This window comes from Chrysochloris asiatica, unplaced genomic scaffold, assembly GCF_000296735.1.
Source record: "Chrysochloris asiatica unplaced genomic scaffold, ChrAsi1.0 scaffold00026, whole genome shotgun sequence".
Lineage (NCBI taxonomy): Eukaryota > Metazoa > Chordata > Mammalia > Afrosoricida > Chrysochloridae > Chrysochloris > Chrysochloris asiatica.
In genome coordinates this window covers 1,143,843-1,157,189 of record NW_006408544.1, presented here as the reverse complement: position 1 = coordinate 1,157,189, position 13,347 = coordinate 1,143,843, and the positions used below count along the sequence as shown (strand labels likewise).

The 13,347-nt window shown below is 46.5% G+C and overlaps 1 protein-coding gene across 1 annotated transcript; it reads left to right on the top strand.

Annotated features, from left to right (window-relative positions):
• The first annotated feature begins 7,449 nt into the window (after nt 1-7,449).
• Nucleotides 7,450-9,254, top strand: GUCA2A (guanylate cyclase activator 2A (guanylin)). The gene is made up of 3 exons (XM_006839640.1): nt 7,450-7,524; nt 8,509-8,716; nt 9,190-9,254. Exons 1-3 carry the CDS (start codon nt 7,450-7,452, stop codon nt 9,252-9,254), a joined length of 348 nt encoding a protein of 115 aa, XP_006839703.1.
• Nucleotides 9,255-13,347: the final 4,093 nt, after the last annotated feature.

The following is a 13,347-nucleotide window of genomic DNA, read 5'->3' as shown; positions in this document are numbered from 1 at the left end:
CCTGAGACCCGTGAGTCCTGGAGAAGGTTCAGGCTGGGCATAGAGAGTGGAGGCCAAGGGAAGACGGGCTGGTTCCTATTTCCCAGGGAAGAGGTGGGGTTGGGTGGGGTTGGCCCAAAGAGCTGAGGTCTAGGAACCAGTTCCTCTTTCCCACAACGGGCAACAGTGGCATCCCACAACTTGCTCACGCCTACCTTGTACCAGGTAAGCCCAGGTCAGGAGGCTGTGGTTATTTAAATTTTTATTCTGTATCATTGAATCAGTTCTGACCCATAGTGACCCTATGTAGGGGTTTCCTAGGAGCAACTGGTGGATTTGAACTGCTGATCTTGCAGTTCAAACTGACCTTGCAGTCCAGCGCATTATCCTGGAGCACCACACCAGGGTCTGAGGGGACTATGGTAGGAAGATAAATTTCAGGAGTCAAAGACCTCTACCCTGCTGGACCTTAGGAGAGAATGGATTTGAAAAACCAAAGTGAGCCAGGAAAAAAGTTTGCTTTAGTCCACAGTGACAGCACCCAGGCCCCATCTTTAAAGTAAACCATAGTTGTTAAGTGCCATTCATTTGGTTCTGACTCCTAGCGACCCTGTTTAGGGTTTCCAAGGAGCAGCTGGTGAGTTTGAGCCACTGACCTTTTGGCTCAAACTGGCATTGTGGCCCAGTGCTTTATCCCACAGTGCCACACCAGGACTCCCAAACTATAGTGTTGTTGTTGTTACGTGCCATTGAGTCAGTACTGACTCATTACGACCCTATGCATAGCAGAATGAAACACTGCCCAGTCCTGGGCCAGCCTCACAATTGTTGTGACATTTGAGCCCACTGATGCTGCCACTTTGCCAATCCATCTCGCTGGGGGTCTTCCTCTTTTTCTCTGACCCTCCACCTTACCAAACATGATATCCTTTAGCGAATGGTCCCTCCTGACAATATGTCCGAAGTATGAGAGACAAAGTTTGGCCATCCTGGCTTCCAAGGAGCACTCTGGCTGCACTTCTTCCAATACAGATCTGTTGGTTCTTTTGGCAGCTCATGGCACGTTCAATATTCTCCTCCAACACCATAACTCAAATGCATCAATTCTTCTACAGTCTTCCTTATTCACTGTCCAGCTTTCTCAGGCCTATGAGGTTATTGAAAAATAACATGGCTTGAGTCAGGTGCCCCTTAGTCCTCAAGCTGACATCTTTGCTCTTCAACACTTTAAAAAAATCTTCTATAGCAGAATTGCCTAATGCAATACGTCATTTGATTTCTTGACTGCTGTTTCCATGAGTGTTGATAGTTGGTCCAAGATGAATGAAGTCCTTGACAACAATCTTTTCTCGGTTGATAAGACACCACTCGTCTATCAGATTGTCGTACTGTGGTGGCTTGTGAGTTGCTGTGATTCTTGGAAGCTATGCCACCAGTATTTTAAATATCAGCAGGGTCACCCATGGTGGACAGGTTTCAGATGAGCTTCCAGACGAAGACTAGGAAGAAGGAGTGATGAACTACTTCCAAATATTTAGTCACTGAAAACCTTATGAATAGCAGAGAAACACTGTAAGATATAATGCCGGAAAATGAGCCCCTCAGGTTGGAAGACACTCAAAATGCAACTGGGGAAGAGCTGCCTCCTCAAAGTAGAGTTGACCGTGATGATGCAAATGGAGTAAAGCCCGCAGGACCTTCATTTGTTGATGGGGCACAATTCAAAATGAAGAGAAACAGCTATAAACATATATTAATAATTGGAACATGGAATGTACGAAGTATGAATCTAGGAAATTGAAAATTGTCAAAAATGAAATGGAACGCATAAACATCGATATCTTAGGCTGACATGGACTGGTATTGGCCATTTTGAATGTGACAACCACATGGTTTACTATGCAGGCAATGACAAACTATAGTAGTGGTATACAATAGTGGTCCTTTTGCAATCCAGTAATTTCACTCAGCATTAATATCCTCCAGGATCATCATGTTTGAGGTGTTTCATAGATTCACTGTTATTCTTTAACTCTTTACAGTATTCCATTTTGTTCCATCGATGGGCATTTAGATTGTTTCCATCTCTTTCTACCCCCACACAATAGATAAATTTATAAGGGAAACAATAACACTAGTAAGGTCCCCACATTCTACAATAATCAACCATCTGAGATCAAAAGGGCAGCATTTACCCAAAGAAAAAGCTCAGCAGGGTCAAGAAGGAAGGAGGAAAGAAAACAAGAAAAACAGCAAGGAAATGGGGTAAGTGATATTCCATTGTGGGGACTGCAATCAATGACATGAAACAAAATGTGTATGAAGTGTTGAGTGAAAAATTGATGATCTTCTCTGTAAACCTTCACCCAATTCATAACAAAAAGTTATATATAAAAAAAGGAAGCCAAATACCAACTCTGCCTCAGTTTCACACTTGATTCCAGTCCTAGCCCCAATCATATACCTAACCCCATCCACACTTGCAACTTCAACTGCAAACTCAACTCCAATCAATACAACTACCAAGAAACCGATCTCTATATTAACTCTAGTCCCTGCATCAACCCAATCCTGACTGTATCCCCAATTCCAAACCTAACTTTAACCCTTACTCCAATTCAAAATCACCTCCATTCTAGCCCGAAACTAACCCACATCCCAATTTGGAGCCTAGCTTCAACCGTCATTCATCCCTAGCTGCAATCAATTCTATCTCTTCCTCTCCTTGAACTTAAATCCCATCCATAAATTCCTAACATATGTTTCCTATCCCTAGCCCCTCACAACCCCATTCCTGTCCTTCACCTTCCCTGGCTGCTCACTCCCACTGCACTCAGTCAGTAGGAGCCAACTTGTGGCTGGATGGCTACACTTATTGCCATCAAGATGCATGGTTGTGAGTGCACATACATACACAAACACTAGGAAAGTGTGGGGGAAGTTCAGCCTAACTCTGAGCATAACCTGAGAGGGCAAGTGGCCCAAGTGTTTCCTTCCCCTCCTGAAGGCCAGACCCCTTTGGGGTTCTTTCTTGTCAATCTCTGCTCCATTAGATTCCTTCTTCACCGCTGACTCTCCACACTCAAATATTTCTGCCCCTTCTTCACTCCCTGTCCTGGCAACTGCCCAGAAGCATGTTTGTACAAGGGTAAAGTTTTGCTACAAAATCATAGAAAACTTTTTTAAACAAAAATATCAAAATGTGAAGCTACTGTTTCTCAATATAGCCTCCATCTATGTCTGTAACCTTCTGAAGGCATTTTTTCCATCTCTTTAGCCTTTCCCCAAAAGAAGAAGGCTTACAATATTTACTGACAAAGATGAAAGGCCAGCTTTCAATGTGGATTGCACTTCAATGTAAAGAAAACAAACATCCTCACAACTGGACCAATAAATAACATTATTATAAATCTAAAAGATGGAAGTTGTCAAAGACTTCATTTTGCTTGGATCCACAATCAACACACATGCATGCAAGCAGCAGTCAAGAAACCAAACAACGTATTGCATTAGGCAGATCTGCCACACAAGATCTCTTTAAAGTGTTCAAGAGTGACTATATCAGTTTGAGGACTAAAGTGTGCCTTACCCAAGCCATGTGAATGTGAAAGTTGGACAATGAATAAGGAAGACGGTAGAAGAATTTTTGCATTTGAGTTGTGGTGTTAGAGATAAATATTGACGGTACCATGGACTACCAGGAGAACAAACAAATCTGTATTGTAAGAAGTACTACAGCCAGAATGCTTCTTAGAAGCCAGGATGGTGAGCCTTCATCTCTCATTCTTCAGACATATTATCAAGAGGGACCAGTCCCTGGAGAAGGAAGGACATCATGCTTGGTAAAGTGGAGGTTCAGGAAAAACCAGGAAGACCCACAATGAGATGGACTGGCACAGTGGCAGCAGCAATGGGTTCAGGTGTGGCAACAATTGTGAGGATGGTGCAGGACCAGGCAGTGTTTTGTTCTGTTATGCATCAGGTCACTATAAGTCAGGACTGACTCAACGTCACCTAACAACAACCCTTCCCCACATCAAAACAGTAGTTTGGGCAGCATGGAGGAAATCCTTTTAAATGTTCTTTGAGTTTGTAGAATAAAAACTAGTCTGAAGGGACAAAATGAGGGCTGTAGTTGGGTGGGAAGTTTTGTTTCCCAATGAAATTCTTGTAGGACAGCTCTTGCTACCCTCAAAGAACGAGCAGGTGCATTGTGATGGGAAAAATTCTTCGGCACAACTTTCCTGGCCTTTTTCTCACCAGAGCAGTTTTCAATTTTCTTGAAAATTCTTCCTAACAAGCCCGTCATTATCTTGTATCCTTCTTTGGGATCTCAAAATAATAGTTACCATAACCTTCTGAACTGACCTGTCTGCCTTGAATTTAACTGGCTCAGCAGATCCTCTCAGAAGCCACTGTTCTGATTGGACCTTTTTGTGTTTGAAGGCACCCTATTGAGACTAAGACAAATAGATCACAGAGAGGACTTGTTTGCAGTCATTCACTGACCACAAAGACATGTTAAATAAGCCTTGTTTGGAATAACCTCATGCATGTATGAACTGGGACCCTAGTAGCTATACCTTTGGACTAACTTTCATGGAATTGAAAGATGGGGTCCAAAGTCTGTCTTTACTCCTGTGTACTGGGGACCCCTGCTCACAATAGCACACACACTGAGCATGCATTGTGCTCGGAGCATAGTCTTAATGGGGTAAGTCTAGTGGAACATAATCACACACCTAAGTAATTCTACCCCAACCAGAGTCATGGTAGGAGGATGTACTTGGTTTTATGGGAACTGAAAGATGTTATCTGGAGATGCAGTGGGGATTATTTGTGTTGGGCCTTAAAGCTTGAGTAGGAGTTCACCTGACAGGAAGTTATGACCTTACAAGCAGATGGAACAGTATGTTCATCCAAGGGGTTGAGCCGATAGAAAAGGGCCAGAGGGAGGAGACTAGTTGGAGCTAATTGGGGGAGTGGAGCAGAATGGTGGGCATATATTGGCAGACACAGCAAATTTAAACTCCTCTGCCCTTGGACTGTGAGGGCCACTCCATGCTCCCCCACCCTCAGTGCTGTCCTAACCGCAGCATTGCCAGAATCCTCAAGGACAGAGTCGGGTCTGCCGGCCCAGTGCAGTTGTCGGGGGTAAGGAAGTCAAGGACAGTAGGGACGGCTCATTTAGGACATTCTGAGATGGAAGGATGGGCACCATAGTGGGATCAGCACACGATGAGGTCAATCTTGCCTCAGACAGGCAGCTCATCACCAGAGGGATCAATGGAGATCAGAAGTTGCTTCTGCTGCTGCTGCTATGGTAAAAATAGTCATAACTAAGTGGTCTTCTTGTTTGAATGCTTTCTGTGTGCCATGCACTGAGTTATGCATTTTTATGACCTCATTTAATTCTCAAAACAACTTAATGTGGTAGATAATATTATTTTTCTTTGAGAGGGAAAAATGTTTACCTCAAGTTCACACACATCAAATTTGGTAGTAAAGTTTGTCTATTACAAAAACAAGCAAGCTGTTCTCCTGGGAGCCATCAAGGCAAGTCATCAAGGCCCTTCAGGACAAACCTCTTTCCAAGACTGAAACTCAAAGGGAACACATGAGCAGGCTTATAAGCTTGCTGGTGACCGAGTTGTACTTGTGAGTGGAAGTAGGGGAAGGGCAGTAATGAAGATATGGGCTGAGCCTGACCATGTTCAATAGACTCCTATCAACCTTGAGATGAGAGAAAGAAGAGGAAGTGCTGGTTGGTCTGAAGTATGGACAGATTGGACAGACTTGGGAACTCCTGAGCCCATGGACACTGACCTAGCCACTGGGGGCTACAGCTGAAAGTGAAGCATTCAGCTGATATGAAGTTGGGGGAGGTGCACAAGAATGCCTAAACTTACAGATAGTACCCATTCGACATAGCTTCAATAGCCTGATGATCAGAACTCAACTAGAGGAAGATAAAGAAGTCTGATACAGGAAGCAAGTATAAATTGCTACAATTTGATGAACTTAACCTTTGCCTATGGTTGTAGCTACTGAAAATATCAACCAAGAGGAAAGGAGTCTTCACATCAAGAATCAAACTCATCCCCTCAGTACACAGGATTGATAGGGACAGGAAACTTAGACATTGGCTACCTAAAATGGGGATGGCTATAAAGGCACAAAGTGACTGGTTTACAAGTTTTCAAGAGGAAGTTTAGTTTCAGAGAAAGCAGGGAAAAGTAGAATTCCCACTGAATAGTTTTCATCTTGTCTAGATGGGTCTGGTGAAAGGAGATGGTGATAGGATTCTTTTGATTCAGTAGTAATTGTTATTATAACTAATTGTGATTGTCAGAATTGTAAAGGTAGAATATGTGTAACAAAAAAGGGGGAATAGTTAATCTTACATACCAGGATCAGAAGACCCTAGGACCATCAGGAAGGAAGACCATGAGCGGAACTAGGGACCCTAACCAGAGAAGCAGTGACACCAGAGATGGAGGCAGAGGTGATGACATGGAGAGATAGAGCGGCTGAGGACTCTAGACTCATACAAAGAGAAAGGTTGTGTGCTGGTGGACAGGAGGCTGGCTTGTAGAATGTGCCTTTTGGTTGTTTACTCTATTATATATTCCTGTGTGTTTTTATGTACATCAAAAAACAGGAAACAGATACAAATACTGTTAATTGATGTTGCATGGAGGGGATTGTAATCATTGAAATGAAACAAAATACGATTGGTTGAGTGTAAAACCTATGTTCTGCCATGTAAACTATTCACAATAAAAACTTAAATTTTTTTTTTTTTTTTTAAGTAGAAGGGCTCTGAGTCCTTCCTTAGCACCACAGTCGCCAAACCTGACATCTACCTTGGTCTGCAGTCTCATCATTCATAGCCTGAGCCTTCCCCTGTCTAGACACTTAATGGCTCACACTTCCCTGGATATTCCAGCTCTGCCTCAAATCCTAGCTGTCCTAAGTGTAGCATCCTCTGCAAGAAATTGTCTCCCACTCTCAGCCCCTCAATAGCCACCCTCTCCAGGACTTGGCACAGACAGTGCCTCCTCTGGGAAAATGTACTGAACTCCTCTGTCCTTGGGCTGGTAAGGTGGCCACTCCATGCTCTCTCCAAGCCCACCACCCTACCCCAGCATTGCCACGGTCTGGGCTCCATCCCAGTTGCCAGTAAGTGTGTGTGGTTGGAAAAATGCAGGACCCAGAACAACTGTGGGTCAAAGTGAGTGCCCAGGGAGTGGTGGGGGGAGGCGGGGTGGGGGTCAAGCAACCTTTAGAAATGATCTCTTATCTCCCAGGACTGTCTTGATACTTATCTATAAGGTCTGAGTTGACTGTAGATAGATGAAATGGTAACAAAGACTCTTGGTTACTGAGTAACTCTGTCCTCTTTATAAGTCCTGTTGTTTCCCGCTGGCTTCCAGAACCTGCCTCTCCCGTCTCTCGGGTGCAGCTGCCATGAACACCTTCCTGCTCTCTGTGCTGTGTCTGCTGGGGGCCTGGGCTTCCCTGGCAAGTGGAGTCACTGTGCAGGTATGTCCTCTGTTGCCACATTGGCCCAGCGTTGCTCTGTCTCTCGAACACAGAGAGGAATCCCTCCTTGGGTTCTGGAGCGGAGAGACGTGTCTGGGGCCTGGCTCTTTCTCAGGGACCCCCTCTTCAGTCCTGCCTCACATACTTCCCCTTCAGACATGAAGGAGAAAGGACATCACATAGAGAGAAGAGAAGTAACCGTTGGAGAGGTGAATGATTAGCCTATTTTCTGAGTACTTGTATGTGCCAGGCACCTCTCCAAGATCTCATTTGTGGCCCTGGGTGAGATTAGCTCCATTTTACAGAAGAGAGACGCCGAGTCTCATAGAAGTTCTGTGTCAGTCCATGGCCACGTGGCTGGGAAATGACAGAGCTGGATATCAATTTGACTCCTCTGTCCTGTGTGCAGCCAGAGCAGCCATCTGGGAGCCAGGTAGTCACCCTGGAGGATCTGATGGATAGGGGTGCCCACTGAGTCGATGCCAGGGACAAGCCAGTCTGGCACTCACTGAGACCTGGAACCTTTTATTGCTTCTCAGCAACCAGCCAGGTCACAGGCTGGAGGTGAGGGCACTAGTCTCTGGCAAATAGGGAATGAACCCAGCGTGGGCATGGTCTCAAGAAACCAGGATTCCCTGAACCAGCTCTGCCTTTGTCTCTATTCATCAGCACAAGAGCTCCGCACTGAGCACCTATTGTGACTCCAACACTTCACGCCCATTTTCTTCATCCCTCATAGAATATGCAACTCTAGGGCTCTATCAGTGTCTTGGCTTTCCCACAGTGATAGAACAGAACTAGGTTCGGGCCCAGCGTCTGACTGTGAGACTTGAGCTCTGACTACCATGTGGTATGTGGAAGTAGAGCGTCTCATTGCCAGAGACACTACCTGAGAACCCCTGGGGCTGAGACAGGCTCATCCCAAGGGAAACAGCCAGGAAGCAGCCTGAACCTGTTGTCACCATCTGGACATGTTCCTTTCAGGATGGAGACTTCTCCTTTCCTCTGGAGTCAGTGAAGAAGCTCAAGGATCTCCAGGAGTTCCAGAAGACCAGGATTGAGACCCTCAAGAGGGGCAGAATGGTGGCTGGAGACGTGGTTGAACCCTTCCTGTGTAGCCACCCAGACTTTCCCAAAGAACTCAAGCCTCTCTGCAAAGAGCCCAATGCCCAGGAGATCCTGCAGAGGCTGGGTGAGTAGTCTCTTCTACAGTTGGTGGGGGTTGGCAATTCTCGTCTGATTGGTGGCACTTGAGAAAAAGATGTACTTTGATTGGGATTGGGATTCGGAAGAGGGGTTCTGCTCTAACTGACGAGACAGGAAAGCTCTGCTCCAATTGTTGGGCCTGTTTAAAGCACTTAGCTTTAATTAGTTGTAAGTTGTAGTGGGTCAATCTTGAAAGTTCTTCACTCTGACTGATGGGGTGGTGGCACCGAGTTTCCATTCCTCTGAGTACTTCCTGTTTGGTTAGAATCTCTTCTGCTCTGATTGGCTGACTTGAGTGGTCCATGACCCCAGGTTTGGGTGGACCTCTAGGCCAGAGGACGCTTGGGTCTCTTCCAGGGTTGGGTAGGGGAATGGCTAAGACCTAACTCAAGGGAGGAATAGGCATCCAGGGGGATGAGGGGGAGCTGACTCTCACGAACTTCCATCTCTCTTGTCCAGAGGCCATCGCTGAAGACCCCAGCACTTGTGAGATCTGTGCTTTTGCTGCCTGTGCTGGATGCTAGAGCTGCCATGGGCCTGGCTGCCTTCTTCCCTTTCCCGCAGGAGAGCCCACTCTCCTGCCCATGGGAGACTCAAACAACTTCCACTCCCAGCAGCTGAAGCTACCCAGTCCCAGAATGGAGTGTGTGAGGAGAGACACAGTCTGGGCAGGGGCTGGTGAATGGAGTCCCTGCCCCTTCCACCACTGAGCTTCTGGATGCTTCCAAGATCCAACCCAGGCCACAACAAATAAATGAGATCTCAGAATGCTCCTGGGGTTGCCTTAATTTTTTAGTCAATCCATTCAGCTTTGTTGATACCTCTGATGCTACCCTGCCCTCAGGACCTCAAGAGTCAGTGTACTGAGTGGAAGGACCCTGTTCTCCCATCCCAGGCTGACCCCTCACAAAGTCACAGAGGGGACCTGAATCTTCAGACCTCTAGTCAGGTGTGGGACGTGGAACTTCTGTGCTTTCCCATGATCATGAGTCACCAGTCACTAAAGCACTGGTGTCTGTCTGGGTTTGGATGTTCAGTACAGACACTCGACCAGTTATGAGATCAGCCCCAAACTCTTGGACATATCTTCAATGTCCCTCAGCATCTGGTCCTGCTCCCCCCCACTGCCCCTAGCCACACTGATCCCCATTTCCTTGGCTCCTGCTCACCTCTGTGCCTTCCTCTTCCCAAGTAGCTAACCAGGTACTCCTGCTTAGAGGAAGTGCTCATTCAGGATCCCTCCCCAACCAGGTGTGGGTCCAGCATAGAGGGAGGGTGCAGAGGGAGGCATGGGTTCAGGATAGACTTAAGAGGTGGCACTGGGGAGCCATGGAAGGACACAGGCATCACCACAGGCAGAAAATGCTTAGAATAGTGCTGAAGACAGAATAGATGCTCCATAGTATTGGCTGTTACTATTCCTCAGGGCACCTGGAAGCATGGGCTGAGAGGAGGAGCAAAGGTCTTCCATCAGGAGGTGGCCAGAGTGGGTGGAGCAATGGGTGACCTCCTCCCTGTGTCCTGAAGAGAAGACATGGGTTCAGGGTGCTGTGGGAGAAAGCAAAGGAACTATTTTCTCAGAAAGGGCCTGAGCAGAGTTGGCTCTGATGTCCCCAAACTGCTGTACTTCAGGTATTCCTGTCTGGTAAATGGAGAGAAAAGAATATCAACCTGACAACTTTGTTCTGAGTAGGAATGCACAATATAGGTGTTCAATAAATGCTGGTTTATCACTTTCCTCTCCACCAAAGCTACCCTATCATTCAGATTACAATTTAGCTGTCTTCTGCTCTTGGAAGTTCTTCCAGGCCCCATCTGAGCCCACAGGATGGGCATTAGCTACCCCTCCAGGTCACTTAGCTTCTTCACTGATTCCAGCCGGTTCTGGGATTATCCAGAAGGCTGGACCCCAGGTGGGAAGAGATGAGGGTATAACCATACCTGCTCCTGGGGCAGGCTTTGCCACAGGCCCCAGGATTCCTGGGACCCCAAGATCCTTTGCATTCTTTCCTGTTCTCTGGGAAAAGCCAAGGCACATTGAAAGACCAGCCTGGGGTGTCAGGGTGGTGTCTCAAGCCTCCTCCCTGACACACATTGTGCTCCACTGTGCCACACACATACCACTGTGCCACAGGCCCTTGGTATTAGCCAAATGAAGTTGGATCAGAATTTAGGGCTCAGTGCTTTTATATATGGGCTTTAGAGACAGGCAGTTGTTGTTGTTGTTGTTGTTGTTGTTGTTGTTGTTGTTGTTAGGTGCCATCAAGTCAGTACTGACCCATAGCGACCTAATGCACAGCAGAACGGAACACTGCCCAATCCTGGGTCTACCTCACTACTGTTGCCACACTTCATTCCATCGATGCTGCCACTTGACCAATCCATCTCATTGGGGGGGTCTTCCTCTTTTTCTCTGGCCCTCCACCTTACCAAACATGATATCCTTCTCCAGCGACTGGTCCCACCTGACAATATGTCCGAAGTATGAGAGACGAAGTTTGGCCATCTTGGCCTCCAAGGAGCACTCTGGCTCCACTTTTTCCAAAACAGATCTGTTAGTTCTTTTGGCAACCCATGCACTTTCAATATTCTCCTCCAACACCACAATTCAAATGCATCAATTCTTCTACGGTCTCCCTTATTTACTGTCCAGCTTTCACATACATGAGGTTATTGAAAATACCATGGTTTGGGTCAGACGCAACCTAGTCCTCAAGCTGAGGTCTTTGCTCTTCAACACTTTAAAAAGGTCTTGTGCAGCAGATTTGCCTAATGCAATACGGCGTTTGATTTCTTGACTGCTAATTCCATGAGTGTTGATAGTTGATCCAAGAAGAATGAAGTCCTTGACAACCTCAATCTTTTCTCCATTGATAAGAATGTTGTTTATTGTTCCAGTGGTGAGGATTTTTGTTTTCTTTACATTGAGATGTAATCCATACCAAAAGCTGTGCTCTTTTAATCTTCATCAGGTGTGCGAATAGGTTGTATTCTTTCACCATACTTATTCAACCTTTATGCTGGGCAAATAATCCAAGAAGCTGGGTTTTATGAAGTAAAACGTGGCATTAAGATTGGAGGAAGAGTCGTTAACAATGATATGCAGGTGATACAACCTTGCTTGCTGAATGTGAAGAGGACTTAAAATATTTACTGATGAAGAGACAGGTAGACCCTGGTTCAAATTCCAGCTCAGTCCCTGTGGCTGCCTCTGGATTGTCCACTCTGAGCCTCATATTCCCTCATCTGACAAATGGAGATCATTGTCATACCTCATTTTTCCTGGGTGTTGTGAAGGTCAAGCAAGTTCCCACACAGTCCTAGGTTCCCAGTGTGCTCCCCTTGAACTGAAATGGCAATGTGATGGCCACCCCAAGATGGTTGAGCTCAAGCTCAGGATTTAGGGGGAGGCTGACCCTTCTGCACCCCTGCCAGAACCCCCTTCTCTCTTTCCCTAGGTTGAGGAATGTGACCCCCAGTCTTGTGTGAGAGCCTAACCCAGGGCCACACTTCTTCCCTGCCAAGCTCAGAAAGCCTGCTTCCTCGGGTCCTTGCATGGATGGGACCAAGCCCCTTGCTGTCTTCTCTCCAGGACTTTGCATATGCCTGTGATTGTTTTCTCAGCTTTTGTACCTGGCTCCTTCCTGCTGAAGACTTTCCTCCCTGGAACACATTTTCTGGTGATTACATCCCTCCACCAAGCTGAACTGCATGAATACCAAGAACGGTGGGAGTAGTAAAGTGACTCTTGACTTTGCAAGGGCAGAAATCTTGTCTTGTTCCTCACTTGTTCCACACCCCAGGCTGGTCTTTCAATGTGCCTTGGCTTTTCCCGGAGAACAGGAAAGAATGCAAAGGATCTTGGGGCCCCAGGAATCCTGGGTCTTGTGGCAGAGCCTGCCCCAGGAGCAGGTATGGTTATACTCTCATCTTTTTCCACCTGGGGCCCAGGCTTCTGGATAATCCCGGATCCAGCTGGAATCAGTGAAGAAGCTGAGTGACCTGGAGGGGTAGCTAGTGCCCATCCTGTGGGCTCAGATGGGGCTCAGAAGAACTTCCAAGAGCAGAAGACATCCAGGTTGTAATCTGAATGGGGCAGCTTTGATGGAGAGGGTAGTGATAAGCTAGCATTTGTTGAGCACCTGAAATGTGAATGTCTGTGACAAGTACCCACCTTGGTGAAGAACAGAGTTTATTTAGTAAGCAGTTTATTATTGTTATCACCATCATTACTGCTAGCATCTGCCTCTTCCCACCTGGATGTGATTGTTGTTATTAAGTGCAGTTGAGTTGATTCTGACCCACAGTGACCCTGTACAGGGTTTCCTAGGAGCAGCTGGATGTGACTGTTGTTGTTGTTGTTAGGTGCCATTGAGTCAGTACTGACTCAGTGACCTTATGCACAGTAGAACGAAGAACTGTCTAATCCTGGGCCAACCTCACTACTGTTGCCACGCTTGAGCCCATTGATGCTGGCACTTTGCCAATGTATCTCTTTGGGGGTCTTCCTCTTTCTCTCTGACCCTCCACCTTACCAAACATGATACCCTTCTCCAGTGACTGGTCCCTTCTGACAATATGTCTAAAGTATGAGAGACAAAGTTTGGCCATCCTGGC